This window comes from Tursiops truncatus, chromosome 2 (assembly GCF_011762595.2).
Source record: "Tursiops truncatus isolate mTurTru1 chromosome 2, mTurTru1.mat.Y, whole genome shotgun sequence".
In the NCBI taxonomy this organism is placed as follows: Eukaryota; Metazoa; Chordata; class Mammalia; order Artiodactyla; family Delphinidae; genus Tursiops; species Tursiops truncatus.
Window position 1 is genome coordinate 67328156 of NC_047035.1, and position 18501 is coordinate 67346656.

The window sequence follows — 18501 nt, forward strand, 5'->3', positions numbered from 1 at the left end:
TTTTTTCCCTGTAATTGTTAGCAATATATAAAATAGGAAAATGTTATTTTTATGAAAAATGTTACAGGCTATTGCAAGCATGCTTTTTTGTTTATTCTTCTTGAAAAGCCATATACTTTTTTATTTAAATAAATTTATTTATTTATTCATGGCTGCGTTGGGTCTTCGTTGCTGCACAGCGGCTTTCTCTAGTTGTGGCAAGCGGAGGCTACTCTTCATTGTGGTGCAGGCTTCTCATTGCAGTGGCTTCTCGTGGAGCACGGGCTCTAGAGCGCAAGCTCAGTAGTTGTGGCACACGGGCTTAGTTGCTCTGCAGCATGTGAGATCTTCCTGGACCAGGGATTGAACCCGTGTCCCCTGCATTGGCAGGCGGATTCTTAACCACTGCGCCACCAGGGAAGTCCCAGCAGTATACTTTTTGAGTGTACCTTAGGTGGGGAACTGACTGCTTGTGTTACCAGATGGTTATACAAAATTTTCTGTGCAGTTCCAGTTCCTCAACACACTGAATTATGAAGCTTGTGTTTGTGTGTGTAAAATCTAACCTCCTTGGTTATTTGTGATAATTAGCCAGCTTTTGAAACCTCTATATGTTATGAATTTTTCTTGTATTTTACATTTCAAATAAAATTCCATGGGTCAGCTGACTCTGTATTTATACCTTAAGTTATTTACAGCTGAACTTGCTTAACCCAAAATATTAAGTGCTTAGAATAGAGTCACCTGTATAATTTGAGTTTATCCGTAAGGGGAGAGGTTCCTAACATTTGTTGAGAGCCTACTATTTTAAATACTAATAATATGAATTTATTAGTAGTTGCTATAGCCTGATTTTGTCTTTAATTTGCTTCCAAATCTGAAGTATTTAACACTATCTTTTAAAATTCCTTGCATGTTAGTTTGCTCCTTAATGATGTTGTCGTTTCTGAATATATGTTTTTAAAATAAGCTCTGAAGACTGTTTTAAAATAATTAGATAAAAATTACCTATATCCAGTGTTTGCATTCAGTTTAAATTTTGTTTAAAGTAAGAAGAATCTTACAATAAAACATTTTGTTAAGTAATTTATTTGTTTTAAGCAAAATGTTCTTATTTAGAAATATTGGAAACTACAGTAATTGTGAAATACTTTAGGTTGATGGTATTAGCTGAATCAATGTTGGATGTTTTGCACTGGTGACCTCTAGTGGTCTTGCAGTTAAAAAAGTTGTTCTGCTGTCAGTGTCAAGTAATTTTTTTAGATTTTCATGTGATAATCACCTACTGATTGTTGAATAACTCAGATGATAAAATATAGCCCTAATGGGTACCTTTATCTATATTCAGAGGAAGAAAAGTTGTCTTAACAATAAAGTTTTGTTACTCTGAATTAACTGAGATTGGATATGGAAACAAATTTATAAAAAAGCTCATTTCTGTCTTACACTGTGTATGTAGTAATGAATTTCAAGTTAGTTATCTACTCAGTTTTATACTTTTGAAGTCAAATAATTAAAAACATTAAAATTAGTTGATTCTGGCAAATAAAAAATGAAAATTTATGGCTCTTTAAAAAGTTAATCCTTTATTGAACTTACTGCATATTCCATTTTTGAACCTTTTTCTCTTCTTAACTAAAGGACCTAGGTCTTTGACAATATCTTCATAATAAAAATATACTTCTTAAATCTAACTCTTAAGAGTGAGATTAATTTTTTAAATTTTTAAAAATTGTGAAATATAACTTACAGAAGTGTGTAAAATATAATTGCACAGGTTAGCGGTTTATTATAAAGAGGACAACCATGATATCACTCTTGGAGAGGTCAAAAAATAGAGTACTGCCAGCACCCTAGAAGCCTTAAAACTTGCCCCTTCCAAATCACCACTGCCTCCTTCCCTCGTAGGGGTAACCACTATCCTGGCTTTCTGTGTAATCATTTCCTTGCTTTTTTTTTTTAGTATGTTACTATCTAAGTGTTCATTGCTTAAATGTATTAGTTTAGTTTTGCCTGATAGTGAAGTTTATATATATCAGTAGATCGTATAGGATGTTGTCTCTTGCTCTTTTCCTCAATGTTATATTGGTTCATCTTTGTTGTTCGGAACCTTAATTTGTTCATTTACTTTACTTGGTAGTATTTCATTGTACTAACATACGACAATTTGTCTGTTTTCTGATCTGATGGTTATTTAGATTGTTTGCAGTTTTTGGCTGTTATAAAAAATGGGTGTGGGAATATTTTACATGTCTCCTAGTAGGCACATACATACATGCATTTCTGTTGGGTATGTAGCTAGGAATATATGGTTTTAATGTATTTATATCTTCAACTTTAATAGATAATACAAAACTTTCCAAAGAGGCTATACCATTTTATGGTCCCATAAGTCATTTATGAGAGTTTCTGTTGATTCACATCTTCCTCAACAAATAGTATTATCAGATTAAAAAATTTTTAGCCAACCTGGTGTTGTGTTTATTGTATTTTTAATTTGTATTTCTCTGAATACTAATGAGGTTGAGAACTATTTCACATCTTGATTGGCCATTTTGGTATCTTGTGACCTGGTATTGTCAGTCTTCTTACAATAATTCTATCAGGCTGTTTTTTGTTGGTTTTTTTTTAAGTTGTATACCTTTTGGGGGAGCAGATAGGAATTATATATATGAGCCCATTCTCAGGTATATGTTTTGCAAATTTCTTCTATCTGGTTTGCCTTTTCAAAGAAAGATATTTAAAAATACTTTTTAAAATTTGTGCTAAAAATATAATATTTATCATCTTACCTGTTTTTAAGTGTACAGTTTAGTCAAATGTATTCACACTGTTGTGAAGCAGATCTCCAGAATTTTTTCATCTTGCAAATCTGAAACATTAAACCCATTAAACAACAATTTCTCTTTCCTCCTTCCTCCCCACCTTGTAACTAGCATTCTTTTTTTTTTTTTTTTCCTGCCACATAGCTTGCGGGATCTTACTTCCACAACCAGTGATCCAACCAGTGCTCTTGGCAGTGAAAGCACAGGGTCCTAACCACTGGACCGCCAGGGAATTCCCCTCTACACTCTGTTTCTTTCAACTTGACTACTTAAGAGACCTCATAAAAGTGGAATTATGTAGTCTTTTTGTGACTTCCTCATTTGACATAGCATGTCCTGAAGGTTCATTCATGTAGCATGTGACAGGTTTTCCTACCTTTTTAAGGCTGAATAATATTTCTTTGTATATACCACATTTTGTTTATCCGTTCATCAGTTGATGGACAGTGGTGTTGCTTTCACCTCTTGGCTGTAGTGAATAGGCTGGCTGTGAATTATGGGTGTGCAATATCTTTTTGAGACCATGCTCTCAATTTTTTTGGATATATACCTAGAAGTGGAATTGCTAGATTATATGTTAGTTCCATTTTTAATTTTTTGAGCAACCTCCATACTGTTTTACATTATGGTTGCATCATTATAATTCCACCAACTGTGCACAAGAGTCCCAATTTCTCCACATCCTCACCAATGCTTGTTAACGAACACTTTGTTTTGAACAATTTTAGATTCACAGAAAAATTGAGCAGATAGGACAGAGCTCCCATATGTGGTGTGGCACTGCTGCCTGCCTCCCCTCCAGTTTCCCTTTGTTATTAATATCTTGCAATAGTGTGGTACATTTGCTACAATTAACCAGTTCTCATACATTATTATTATTAATGTTTGTCCATAGATTAAAGTTCATTCTGTGTTGTACTGGCTTATGGGTGTTGACAGTTGCATAATGTCCTGGATCTACCATTATAGTACCACGTAGAACAGTTTCACCGTTCCTAAAAGTTTCCTGTGCTTCACCTGTTCATCTTTCTCCTTACCCCCAAATGCTTGGCAACTACTGCTCTTTTTGCTGTCTCTAGTTTTGCCTTTTGTGGAATGTCATATAGTTGGAATTATACAGTGTGTCGGCTTTTAGACTGGCTTCTTTCACTTAGGAATATGCATTTAAGGTTTCTCCATGTCTTTTCTTGGCTTGATAGCTCATTTCTCTTTAATGATGAATAATATTCCCTGTATGGATGTACCAGAGTGTTTATCCATTTACCCATTGAAGGGTATCTTGGTTGATTCCAAGTTTTGGCAGTTATGAATAAAGCAGCTACAGACATTCATGTTCATATTTTTGTGTAGACACAGGTTTTCAGCTAATTTAGATAGATACCAAGGAGCATTGTGTTTTCAGTTTCAATTTTCAAATTCCAGTTATTCATTGCTAGTATATATAGGAAGGCAGTTAATTTTTGTCTTACCTTTGTATCCTCTAACCTTCCTATAATCGCTTATTGGATCCAGGAGGTTTTGGTAATTCTTTAGAATTTTCTTCGTAGACAGTCATGTCATCTGCAGAGTCTTATTTTTTCCTTCTCAATGTGTGTACTTTAAAATTTTCTTTTTTAAAAACATGGAATACTTCATGAATTTGCATATCCTCCTTGCTCAAGGGCCACGCTAATCTTCTTTTTATGGTTCCAATTAAAATGTTCTTTTCTTGTCTACTGCATTGGCTAGGACTTTGTGTATGACGTTGAATAAGAGTGGTGAAAGAGGATAGCCTTTCCTTGTTCCCTGTCTTAGGAGGCAAAGCATCTAGTTTCTCACCATTAAATAGGATATTGAGCTATAGGTTTTTGGTACATTATCTTATCAACTGCAGAAGTTCCCCTCTATTCTTAGCTTGCTGAGAGTTTTTGTCATGAATCAGTGTTTGATTTTATTGGATGCTTTTTCTGCATCTATTAATATGGTCATATGGTTTTTCTTCTTTAACCTGTTTAACCGGTTAATGATAGATTACATAAATAGATTTTCAGATGTTAAACCAGCCTTACATACCTGAAATAAATCCCACTTGTTACGTAATTCTTTGTATATATTGTTGGATTCAATTTGATAATATTTTGTTGAGGGTTTTTGCATCTGTGTTCGTGTTCATGAGAGATAATTGATCAGTAGTTTTCCTTTCTTGTGACATCTGTCTGGTTTTGATAGTAGGGTAATGCTGGCTTTATTGAATGAGTTAGCAAGTGTACCCTCTGCTTCTATTGCTTAGAATAATTATAGAGAATTGGTATCATTTCTTCCCTAAATGTTTGGTAGAATTCACCATTGAACCCATCTGGGCCTGGTTCCTTCTGATATAGAAAGTTATTAACTATTGGTTTAATTTCTTTAATATCAATAGATACAGTCCTATTCACATGATCTCTTTCGCCTGTGTGATTTTGGTAGATTGTCTTTCAAGAAATTGTTCCATTTCATGTAAATTATCAAGTTTGTGGGCATAGAGTTCATAATATTCCTTTATTATATGTTCAGTGTCCTTGGGATCAGTAGTGATCATCTTTCTTTCATTTCATTTCTGGTATTAATTTGTTTTTTCTCTCTTTTCTTGGTTAGCTTGGCTAAGAAGTTAATCAATTTTATCGGTCTTTTCAAAGAATCTTATTTCATTGATTATTGGTATATTTTCAGCTTTATTGGTTTCTGCTCTAATTTTATTATTCTGCTTGCTGTAGGTTTATAATGCTATTCTTTCTCTGTTTGCCTAAGTTGGAAGCTAAATTGTTGATTTTAGATCTTTTCTAATATATACATTGACTGGTGTAAATTTCCCCATAAGCACTACTTTTCCTACATTAAATGTGAATTTAAAGCCAATTTGAAAAGCTGTCAGAGTGGAGAGCATGTTTGTATGATTTCTAATTCTTTATATTTGCTGAAAGTGTGTTTTCTGGTCCACAGTGTGGCCTGTCTTGGTGAATGTTCCATGTGACTTTGAGAAGAGTGTGTATTTCTATTTCTCTAAGAAATGTCACTGGGGGGAATTCCCTGGTGGTACAGTGGTTAGGACTCCATGCTTCCACTGCCAGGGGCACAATGTGGCCAAAAAAAAAAAAAGAAAGAAAGGGGAAAAAATACGTCACTGGGGTTTTGATAGGGATTGCACTGAATCTGTAGATCAGTTGGGTAGTATTGATATTTTAATAATAGTAAGTCTTCCAGTCCATGAACATGGAATGTGTTTACACTTATTTCTGTCTTTAATTTCTTTTCTTTCTTTTTTTTAATATTTATTTGTTTATTTTATTTATTTGGCTGCTCCAGGTCTTAGTTGCTGCATACGGACTCTTCCTTGCCGTGTGCAGGATCTTTAGTTATGGCATGTGAGATGTTCAGTTGCAGCATGTGGGATCTTTAGTTGGGGCATGTGGGATCTTTAGTTTGCGGCATGCAGGATCTAGTTCCCTAACCAGGAATCGAACCCAGGCCCCCTGCATTGGGAGCCCAGAGTCTTAACAACTGGACCACGAGGGAAGTCCCTCTGTCTTTAATTTCATTCAGCAATATTTTTTGATTTTCATTGTACCAGTCTTTCACCTCCTTATTTAAATATTATGTTAACTAAGTATTTTGTTCTTTTTGATGCTTTTGTAAATGCAATTGTTTTCATAATTTCCTTTCATGATTGTTCACTGATAGTGTATGGAAATGCTATTGATTTTTGTGTGTTGACTGTGTCCTGGTATTTTGCTGAATATGTAGTTGTAACAGACTTATGGAATTGTTTGGGTTTACTACATATAACATCATATCATCTGTGAACAGAGATAATTTTACTTCTTGCTTTCTAACTTAGATTCCTTTCATTTTTCTTGCCTCATTGATCTGCTTATGACTTCTAGTACTATGCTGAACATGAGTGTTAGAAGCAGGCGTCCTTGTTCTGATTTTTGAGAGAAGGCTTTCAGTCTTTAACCATTGAGTACGACGTTTGTTGTTTTTTCTCATAAATGGCTTTTATTATGTCATGAGAGTTTCCTTTTATTCTTAGTTTGTTGAGGTTTTTTAATCAAGAAAAAGGTGTTCAGTTTTGTCAAATTCTTTTTCTGCATCAGTTGAAATGGTCATGTGTTTTTTATTCTGTTAATGTAGTATATTATATTAATTGGTTTTCTTACGTTGAGCCATCCTTGCATTGCAGGAATAAATCTCACTTGGTCATGATTTGTAATCTTTGTAATATGCTACTGAATTTGATTTACTAGTATTTTGTTGAGAGTTTTTGCATCAGTGTTTATAAGAGATACTGGTTTTCTTGCAGTACCTTTATCTAGCTTTGGCTCTTGGCACAGTGCTGGACTCATTGAGTTAAGGAATGTCCCTCTTAAATTTTTTGAAATGTTTTAGAAAGATTGGTGTTAATTCTTTAAATGTTTGGTAGAATTCACTAATAAAGCAATCAGTCTAAAGGTTTTGTTTGTTGGGAGATTCTTGATTACTAATTCAGTCTCTTGACTAGTTATAGACCTTTTCAGATTTTCTGTTTTTTTCATTATTCAGTCTTGGTGGATTTTGTGTTTCTAGGTTATCCAATTTGTTGGTGTACAATTGTTTGTAGTACTCTTATAATCCTTTTTATTTCTGTAGAATTGGTTGCAACGTCCCCACTTTGATTTCTGAGTTTAGTTATTTGTGTCTTTTTTTCTTAGTCAATCCAGGTAACGGTTTGTCAATTTTGTTGATCTTTTTGAAGAACCAAGTTTTGATTTTGTTGATTTTTTTTCTGTTGTTTTTCTCTGCTTTATTTTATTTCTATGCTTTAATCTTTATTATTTCTTTCCTTCTGCTAGCTTTAGGTTTAGTTTGTTCTTTTTCTGAAATTCCTTAAGTTGTAAAGTTAGGTTGTTGATTTGAGTTCTTTCTTGCCTTTTTTTTTTTTTTTTTTCCGGTACATGGGCCTCTCACTGTTGTGGCCTCTCCCGTTGCGGAGCACAGGCTCCAGACGTGCAGGCTCAGCGGCCATGGCTCACGGGCCTAGCTGCTCCATGGCATGTGGGATCTTCCTGGACTGGGGCACGAACCCATGTCCCCTGCATCGGCAGGCGGACTCAACCACTGCACCACCAGGGAAGCCCCCTCTTTCTTGCTTTTTAATGTAAGCCTTTATAGCTATAAATTATTCATTTAGCACTGCTTTTGCTGTGTCCCGTAAGTTTTGGTAAGCTGTGTTTTCATTTTCATTCCTCTCTAAGTATCTTTTAATTTTTCTTATGATTTTTTTGTTTTATTAGTTGTTCAAGAGGGTGTTGTTTAATATCCACAAATTTGTGGCTTTTTCAAGTTTTTTTGTTACTAATTTCTAACTTCATCCATTGTGATCACAGGAGATTTTTTTAAATGATATTTAAGTTTTAAAATTGATTAGAGTTGATTTGTGTCCTAACATGTGGTCTGTTTTTGAGAATATCTCTTGTGTATTTGAGAAGAATGTATTCTGTTGTTGTTGGGTAGAGTGTTCCATATATGTCTGTTAGATCTAGCTGGTTTATTGAGTTGTTCAAGTCCTCTGTTTCCTTATTTTCGGTCTGGTTCTTCTATGTGTTATTGAGAGTGGGATATCGAAGTCTCCAGCTATTATTATTGAACTATTTCTTCCTTTAATTCTGTCAATTTTTGTGTCATATATTTTGATGGTCTCATTAGGTATGTAAATATTTGTAACTTTTTTGTTTTTTGCTATATTAAACCTTTTATTAGTATATAATGTCCTTTGTCTCTTATGACCTTTTTTCATATAAAGTCTATTTTGTCTAATATTAATATAGAAGGCTTGCAAACCTTAATAGTATATACTAGGCTTTGCAGGTCACATTGGGTCTGTGTTGCCTATTCTAATTTTGTTTATTGTTTTTTTTTTAAACCATTTTTCACTCTGTGGCTGTCCAAAACAGGTAGGTTGCCAATTCCTACTTTATCTTGAACAGAAGCTTTTTAATTATAGTGAATTTATCCATCCTTTTCTTTATTGTTAGTGTCTTTGTAAATATGATTTTTGTGGTTACTTTTTAAAGTGTTTATTTGCAAAGATGATGCTGTTCATGGTGCATTATGACCTGTAAAAGCAATCGAAAAGTCCACTGTCCATGATCCTTTACTAAATGTCAAATCTGTTATTTTATTGGTCCTTATTATCACTATCAGACATAATCTTTACCTTTTTAGTCTGTACAGGTCATAAGATCAGTTCCAGTAGTCATGACTTTTCTGTTGTTATCTGCTTTTTACTCTCCTCTCCAGTATTTTATGTTAGACTCTGTCCTTTTAAGTTTCATTTTAATGAATTCTTACCATTTCCTTGTCTTGTGTCTTTGTGAGTTACCTTCCTTCAGCTCCTGTTCAGAAGTTGCTTTGGGGTTCTTGCTGTTTTACAGGATTTGTGCTTCTTTGTTTAATTTACTGGATTCTCTAGGTATGGATGACTTTTAATACCAAAATGCCAAAGAAAGAAGTGAAAATGAATTCTCACAACAGTATAAGATTCTAATAGGAAGTATTGTAGTCTTTTTTTTTTTTAATTCCTTAGAGGACAGTATGACTTGCACTTAGTTTGCAGTATCTTTCTCAACCAAAAAATTACCAGTTACTACTACTACTTTTTTAAAATTTATTTATTTGGCTGTGCTGGGTCTTAGTTGTGGCATGTGGTATCTTCATTGTTGCGTACAAGATCTCGCTGTGGCATGCAAGATCTTTTTAGTTGTGGCACGCAGGTCTTTTTAGTTGTGGCATGTGGGATCTTTTTTTTTTTTTTTTTTTTAGTTGTGGCATGCATGCGGGATCTAGTTCCCTGACCAGGGATGGAACCTGGGCCCCCTGCATTGGGTGCGCAGAGTCTTAACCACTGGACCACCAGGGAAGTCCACTACTTCTTAAGAAGCAAAATAAAATGAGCTTCTTTCATTTTTTTCTGTTGCTAATTGTAAAATACTTATGAGATCTGGAAATTAGAGTCACATAAGGGTTCTACAGTATGTGATTCATGTTTGTTTTTTTTTAAAGCCAATACAGGAGAAAACCCTCAATCAGAATTTCTTGAAGCTGTGTAATGAAACTGATATATTCTACCTTTGCTCCACAGCTTAAGAGAGTCAGAAGTACTACTTTTCTCTTTAGGATCTAGACTGTTATTAGGTTCTGAATCTTTACCATTGCTCCTAGATCTTTATTTTTGTTTTGAAATTTGTATGTAGACTAAGTGTTATATAGTTGTGTATAATTTCTCAGGTCTTACGGAGTTGTGAATGATTTCATTTAATTTTTCCAAACTTAATGTGTTAAATTATTCAGATGAATTCATTTGTTCTGATTCCATGTTCACTGAAATTTTTTAAAAATTAACCATAATTTAGCTTACAAAGTAGCTTACTTTATCTTAATGGGCAAATACACCTATTGGTCATCTCGGCAAGAGCATGAAAGTTAATTTTATTGTAAATATGTTCATAACAGCAAATATCCCCATGTAGATGCCAGCCTCCTTAAACATTACTCTTTAGTGTGGGGTGTATAAAGGAGGCTGACATGCTGGGAAGGGCCAGAAAAAGATGGAGAATTGTCTCTCTGAGAAAATAAGGCAATTAAAAGGAAAAAAAATTCTCTCACTGTAGAAAATGACAACAGAAAGTAATGAGGTCATTGAACATAAAGTGGCTTAACTTAAACTATTTGCAATACTCTGGATAATTGTTTCAAGAGATAAAACAATTTGGAGTGTGGTGGATAGAATGGAAAAGATTATAAATATTTAAGTATTTCATGAAAGAAATGCTTTTGAGGGAATATTACTGTTTTTTAAACAAGCAATATCTAATTTGAGGAAAAATATTTATCTACTTGTGAATATAATATTTTTTAGTTCTTTGTGACTTGTTTGTTAGGAATTAGGTGCAATTTTTACATACAAAATTTCCTTTCAAAAGTATGTAAAACTTAATATTAGAGACCAAAAGGATTATAAGCAAATAGCTAATTTATAGTTATCTTTATTTTAAAGTGATTGTATTATCTAACAAAGAAAGTTTGATCAACTGCTTCTATGAATTTCAAATCTTGCTGTCATGAGTAAAAGGGCAGAATTTTACATTTATTGTTTTCCTTTTTTCAATTTCCTATGTATAGTTAAGAAAAAAATGAAAATAAATGAACTTTTTGTATTTTTAGGCCCGGATAGCATTTTTGCAAGGAGAAAGAAAAGGTCAAGAAAACTTGAAGAAGGATTTAGTAAGAAGAATAAAGATGTTAGAATATGCATTAAAACAAGAAAGGTATGTGTCCCTCATTTTCTTATATGAATAAAATAAAGTAGAACAATATTACTCTCTTTATGTATTATTATACAGTGTATTTAACGCCTTTTGAAAGATACAAAGGTTTGCCCAAAATACAGGACGATGTTTTGATTTGATTCTTATATAGGAAAAGAAAAAAAGATTAAAATCTTTAAATTGAAATAATATCTTTTATTATAGAGTCCAAGTTTTTTCTTTTTTACAGATTAGGAAAAATTTATCTTTACTTGGGTGTATATTTTAGTTGGGCAATTTATCTTATTTTTTTTCTTTTACATCCAGTATCTTTTTTTTCTCCAACTTCTTTTGCAAGTAAAGTTTAAAGAAACAGACATTCATATTATGCTTTATTTGTCATTGGAGAAATATATACCAGTAGTTAGTTACTTACCTATGTAGAAAAGGAAAAAAAAATTGTTTTTCTTTCAACAATTTATTATTAAATTTTCAGGGCAAAATATCACAAATTAAAATACGGCACAGAACTGAACCAAGGTGATTTGAAAATGCCAACCTTTGAATCAGGTAAACTTGATTCTTCTGTTAATCTCCCCCCGCCCCCCACACACACACCCCATGCAAGAAAAACTGGTTAAAGCTCATTTTTATGTAACAAACATGTTCTCTTTACCCCCATTTTGCTTTGAAAGCATCAGTTAGTTAGATGGTTGCCTATTATAATACTGTCTAGAATTTGGGGAAAAATAATAAATGAATAAGAGTAAGTATCAATAGTGTCATCTACATAATCTCCTACATACTTTCTTGTTTTGAAACCTGTGTAAAACTGGGTGTATTTTTGGTTGTAATTAGAAGTGGAAGGTAATGAGTAACTCTTTGTACCACCTGTAGGCAATTCTTATCCAAGTCTATATAAGCTTAATTTTGTATTATTAAAAAGTTATTTTTTTTTCTAGAGAAGCTGTGATTAACTCATAAAGAAATTGCAAATTTGAATTTGGAAACTACGGAGGCAGCCAGATAAGGATAAGAGAAGGAAAACATTATCTCCAATTGGCCTTGCTCTTTACTAAAGTAGTGAATGTGAGAGTAGTATGTGATGAACAGTTATGCAGGAAGAGAGGGCTGGATATAGGAAAAGGCTATAACAGTTTAGTGTTAATTTAGGGTTCCATATGATTACAATTTGAGTAATCTAAAAGTTTAATAAGGAAAGAATATTTTGATTTATGTTATATAATATTTGGGAATATTACTGCAATTTTCTATTTCTGAGGTATATGTAGAACCCATTTATATACACAGTTTGATGGTGCAGGCAAATTGAATTCTATACTGTTCTTGGCTGCTGGTTACTAAGATAAGGAAAAAAATGTGTCTTTATTTTGATATACAATTTTTCTTCTCCTTGTATTGTTGTTTCCATTCCTAATAAAGTCAAAGTGTACATGGTAGGGAAAATAAAACAAATAGGGATTTTTTTTTAAGTTAAATGTTACAGTAAATTTTTAAAACTTAGCTAATTGGTTTTGGTTTAACATCAAGTACTTAAAACTTGGCAGAAAACACCCTATATGTACAACCTGCAGTTGATTTATTCTTAGGTCTTCTCCACTTACCAATTTTAGCACCACAACCATATCTTCCTAGTTGTCATATATAAAATTAAGAGACCAAGATAGGAGTGGCATAGGTTTCCTTTGATCTAGCTTTTAAGTGGTTACGAAGACTCAGATGCCAGGGGACAATATTATGGTCTCCTCCTTGGAAAAGCTATAATAAATGATAAAAAGGGCCATGTTTACTGCAGCAGTCCCATTATAGTTAGAGGGAGTACAGTGGTTTCACCATAGAGAAAACCTGATGTCTTCATAGCTTTTCTTTAACTCATTTTTTTTCTAATATGGCTAGAATATTCAGAAAATAATCACTTTTTTTTTTGGCCGCTCCGCATGGCTTGCAGGATCTTAGTTCCCAGACCAGGTATTGAGCCCGGGCTACAGCAGTGAAAGCGCTGAGTCCTAACCATTGGACCACCAGGGAATTCCCCACTTAGTATAACTTGAGGACTGTCCCCCTAACTTGGTCTGTATAAATGTGAGGAACAGCCCCACTGTTCCTGGAACTAGAGTCGGAATTGGCTAACTGGTCTTGGTACAAGTTGGTATAAAGGAAAATCATTAGCACGTAATCTCTCCTGCCCCCAACTGAAATGAGAGAAAAACAAGTCTGTTTTTATCTATATAAACTTAACTATTAAAACTTCCTTAAATTGAAGAATAAAATAACAACCAAGTATTTTATTTATAGGAAACAATAATAATAAAGTAGATTATTTCTACTGATGTAGAAAAACTACTCAGGATGTTTAGTGGAAAACAAACAAAGGAATGGGCAAAAATACACCATGCAAACAATGAGATAAAATTATTTACATCGAAGTATAGAAAGAAATAAACATTAAATGAATCAGTGTTGCCTTTTATATACTTAAAATAAATCAAAATGTAAAAAAGAGAAAACGTACGAAATACTGTTATGAAAGAAGTACAAGGTATGTGTGTTTTTATACCCTTGTCCTAGTAATACCAGTATATATATCCTAAACTTAACTCTATAAAAGGGGATGTATCCAAATCTGTAAACAGCTCCTATTTCCCTACATTTAAGGGAAAAAATCTACAACAGTAAACATATGGGTAAAAGACTTGAAAAGCCACCAATAAAAGACGATATCCAAATGGCCAATAAACATACGAAACGATGCTCAAATGTATTGGTTTATACAACTTACAACCACAGCACAGTACAATTAGACACCTACCACAATGTGAAAATGAAAAAGAGAAAATGTCATGTGTTGCTGAGGATGTGGATCAACCAGGATTTGCACACCTTCTGGTGTTGGAATTCTAGTTTGATAAAACTGCTCTGAAAATGATTTGTCAGTACAAGTTTCCCCCAGTATCCCAAAGTAGAGCATTCCTGTTCATAAGCCAAAATGACATAAAACAAAGACGCAATTTACCTTTGGACACATCTTGCTAATGATGCGCAAAATAGATCAAGATAAAGCACAGATGATAATAGACACAGTTCAAAAATATGGGCTTGTTACGGAGCTTGGTGGTGCCTCTCTCGCTGCTTGGGGGTGCGTGCTGCCACTGTTAACAGTTCACTGCAAAACAAATGCTGAAGGCTGTTTTTTCTTTTCGCCTTTTTTCATAAAGAGTGAAAATTCTCTCTGAATTTTTTCAGTTAGGCTAGCGAAAACAGGTACTAAATGTAGGTCTTTCATAAAAGCGAGGTGGCCTAAAGAGAGCTTTCGAAAAGCGTGGGATAACTGTATTGCTAAAGGGAACATAGCATGCCCCGTGGCCCAGTAATTCCACTCCTTAAAATGTTCATCACAAGGCTTGTATAAGAATGTTCATAGTATCATTACTTTTAATAGCAAAAAACTGGAAGCAATTCACATGTTCTTCACCAATAGAATAGACAAATATATTGTGATATTTTAGTGTAAGGAAATGCTGTTTAGCAAAAAAAAAAGTGAATAAACTATAACCAGACTAAGCTATAACCAAAAGTGAATAAACTATAACTAAATTTTATGTGGATCACATAAAATTGAAAATTGATAGAAATGATTTCATATATATCAAATTCAAAAATTAACCTAGTGTTTAGAAATCAGGGTAGTGTTAATATCCTTTTAGGAATATCTAGTTAGACTTGGGAAAGGGCACGATGAAAGTTTTTGGGGGTGCTGATGACATTTTATTTCTTCATCTAGGTATGTTAAAAAATTCATTGAGCTGTACGCTTAGGATGTACTTCAAGAATATTTTTACCAACATTATTTATAATAGTGAAAAATGGAAACATTTCAACATTAGGGAACTGGTTAAATTAAATAGGTATATACTTTCTGTAGATTATATAATTATTTTATATGATGTTAATCTATATTTATTGCCATAGAATGTTCAAGATACATTAAGTATTGAAAGCAGCTTGTAGTGTAGTACACACACTTTGACCTTTTTTTTTTTTTTTAATTTAAGGAGGGGAGAAGCTGATGTTATTTTCAGATGGAAAATATGGAATGATAAAATCTCAAGTACTAACACTGTTGGTGATAGGATTTGGGGCAATCTATATTTCTTTTTTTTAAATGTATTTTTTTGGCCAGTTAATTATGTGTTATATGTGATTTAAAAATAGGCAAAATGGTATAAATAGAAAAAGTTATAAATAAAAAATGGGGGCTATTAGAATGAGATAATTATTTCTGGAAATTATAGATGTTTCTACGTGCACAGGGGAAGAATGAGAAGATATTAATAACGGATTGTTAAGGTTAGAGAAGTAATACCTGCAGAGAATATTTGAATTGCTACCAATAACTGTTTGTTCATGTGACTCTGAGGAGTCTAGGAGCCTAATGACTGTAAGCCATGGTAAGAGTTCTCAACATTCAATGTGAGGGCTTGTCTTCTATGGCCCTATATTCTTTGCTTTATCATAATTTTTATAATGGGAAATTGCAGGAAAATATTTCTGTATCATTAGTGCCAATGAATAGTTTTAAATATCACTATGGATATACTTGTTGAGAGCTTAACTCATCTGAAGTTATACTGTTTATTAAACTCTTTTTTAATGCATACACTTTGTTACCGGAGAATAAAATATGACTTTTTACATATAGTAAAAACTGTTTTCTGGTCTAACTTTTAGTTCTAAAAATGAAATCGACTGTATAGAGTCTTGTATGTAGCCTTAGAGTCTACTGATACAGACTCTAAGTTATTCACTAGTTTTATAAATATATATCTAATTTCTAAACAATGTTGATTTTGAAAAGTTTATATAAATAGTAAATATCACTTTTTAATTTCAAAAGCATTCAACAGCAGAATTCTGGTATTAAAAAATTGATTTTAATAAAATTTCATTTCAAAGCCTGGGCTTTTGATTTTTAAATCACTTGTAATAAAACAAGGAGGGTGGTGCCTAAGTGTTTGGACTGTCAGGATAAACACACTTTAAATGAGTGATCCACAGTAAACACTCAATAAAAGTTAATTTTCTTCTATCCTTTATAAAATATTTTGGTATATTCTTGTGGGACTTTATCCCTAAGAGAACTTTGGCAGTATTATCAGGAGTTGAAGTAACGTGTATGAAACTTGTCTTGTTTTTGTTGTTGTTGTTGTTGTTGTTGTTACTGTTAATTTTAGAAGAAACCAAAGACACAGAGGCTCCCACAGCACCTCAGAATAGCCAGTTAACGTGGAAGCAGGGCAGACAGCTGTTAAGACAGTGAGTAATGGTTCATTTTCACCTTTCTTTAAGGATCTAGGTATGAAAGTGCTTCTATTCAGTCACTTTGCAAGTGAAAATTATTTAATGATAATGGGACAATGTGTATAGTTTTCATATTGCTTCTTTTTTGTTTTGTTAGATGCTTGGATCTTTTTAAAGTTTTGTTTCCTCTGAATGTTTCTCTAAACATTTCTCAGAATGATGTGTTTTTCTTATTTATGGAGTAGGATGTCATAAAGACTAGATGTCTTGAAGACCAGAACAAAAATAGGGAGTTCATACTTATAGACATTCTCATTTCCATCACTGGAAAATTTACATATTTCGTTTTAAGTGAGATTGTGACTGGCTTAGAGAAGCAATTTAACTGGTTATCAGAAACTTTTCAGAAGTGGCTTGCTAAATCCTGCTTCTACTTGAATCTTTAAGGAAGCTTTTTTTTTTTCGAGGAACCTTTTTGATGTTTGAATTCTTTGCCGTATTAGAAGTACTTACGTGGCAAATATTATTGTCTTATCTATTTGTTCTTTTCCCTTGTATTTTGAAAACTTTGGTACTCGCGTATTACTGAAATCTTAGGTAATTCAACTTTCTCAACTCTAGGCATCTTTACCATCGCTTCAGTAACCCAGTGAAGTATGGTCACACCCTTGATCTTGTTATAACCTAGAACTGCCCTACCTCTGGAATATTCCTTGATCATATTCCACTTTTCTTACTCCAGTTCCCAGGTTATTTGTCCTCTGACCTTACTTTGATCTTTAGATCCTTGACTGTTTCATTTCCCTTACCTCCTTTACCTATTGTTGGTTTAATTTTTTTTTTTTTGGCGGTGGGGTTTTTTTGTTGTTTCTTTTTGTTGTTTCCCTAGCTTCCACTTAGACCCCATGATCCTTTACCCTTTTGCTGGTACCCTTAACTTTCCTGCTGCCCACTCCTTACCCCCACCACCAGTCATTTTACTATACCTACCTACAGTATCCCAGCCCTAATGAGTCTTACTGTCTATTGCTTCTGTTTCTAATTAATTCTTAGAGAAAAATCACAGAATTGTGTGAATGCCATTACACATTCACGGTTTCCTGTCCAAACATTGCATAGAGCCTTTTTCCATATCCCTGGTCATCTCCTGCTCCCATTGCCCTCAGTGGATATTCTGAACTTTTACCACATCTCAGCCCATTCTCCCTTACTCTCATTAGAGCACCTCAAGCTCTACTTCACTGAAATCATGAAGGCTATCAGGTGAGAACTGTCTTCACTTTTTGCTTTCCTTTCTGAAAATGTATTTAAACCTCATATTCATCATCTCGGTTTCTAATGTTCCATTCAAAGAAGTGTTTATCAATCTGGACAGTTAGTGACTAAAACTCACACAAACTTCAAAAACAGATTACTATCTGGAAGGATGCTGGGATAGCTAGCAGAGTTGAGGGAAGTGCTGATTAACTGAGTGTTAGAAACTTAAGAGCTAGTGTATCACTGAAGATTTCTCAGGGACTGGAAACACCCAGGATATGTTCTTACTCTCTGGTGTTCTACTCCTCTGTGTATCAGTTTTATTTTCTACTGAAAACCACTTTTCTCCAGGTGGCAGGGGATCCCTTATTTTAGTCAGAATAATTTCTGAGGATTGGATTTGTCTTAACTTGATCAAATAACTGCCCACGAGTCAGTTATTTTTACCTGGGTTGTTTAAGATCTTGACAGTTCTTTTAGACCACATGGCTAGAGTGTGGTAGGAGTTTTTTTCCTCAAAAGAGGATCGCGTTTTTTTAGAAGAGTATGACGGCTATAGAGAAATCAGTTGCACAGTATTTCTCTCATAAATGCCTAATCCCATTGCCTGGCTTTATATTGTGTCTCTTCTCATTTTTCTGTAACAGTAGTTTATCTCCATAGTCTTCCTTATTCATTTCTCAAATGTCTAGTTTGTTTTCCATTTTGATATTCCCCTGAAGCTTCTATCACAAACATGTTTATGAGAACCTTTTTGTTCATATTGATCTTTTGGAAATACTTGACATTAACTCTTCATTTCTTTTTGAAACTCTGTT

General features: G+C 33.6%; 1 protein-coding gene and 1 pseudogene across 11 annotated transcripts in view; one reads left to right on the plus strand and one right to left on the minus strand.

Moving 5' to 3' along the window:
* The window catches only part of STRN3 (striatin 3), a 113833-nt gene that overhangs the window by 48637 nt on the left and 46695 nt on the right, over nucleotides 1-18501 (plus strand). For 7 of the 11 annotated variants that reach the window (XM_073800575.1, XM_019924075.3, XM_019924077.3 and 4 more), the window contains exons 2-4: nucleotides 11025-11128; nucleotides 11604-11677; nucleotides 16360-16441. In XM_073800575.1, coding sequence (XP_073656676.1) covers nucleotides 11100-11128; nucleotides 11604-11677; nucleotides 16360-16441 — 185 coding nt within the window. In that variant the 5' untranslated portion in view covers nucleotides 11025-11099. Of the gene's footprint in view, nucleotides 1-11024; nucleotides 11129-11603; nucleotides 11678-15455; nucleotides 15577-16359; nucleotides 16442-18501 lie in introns of those variants that run through there. The other 4 variants (XM_019924076.3, XM_073800578.1, XM_033851211.2 and 1 more) reach the window with 3 other exon arrangements.
* LOC117311291 (U6 spliceosomal RNA) lies at nucleotides 4420-4507 on the minus strand (annotated as a pseudogene).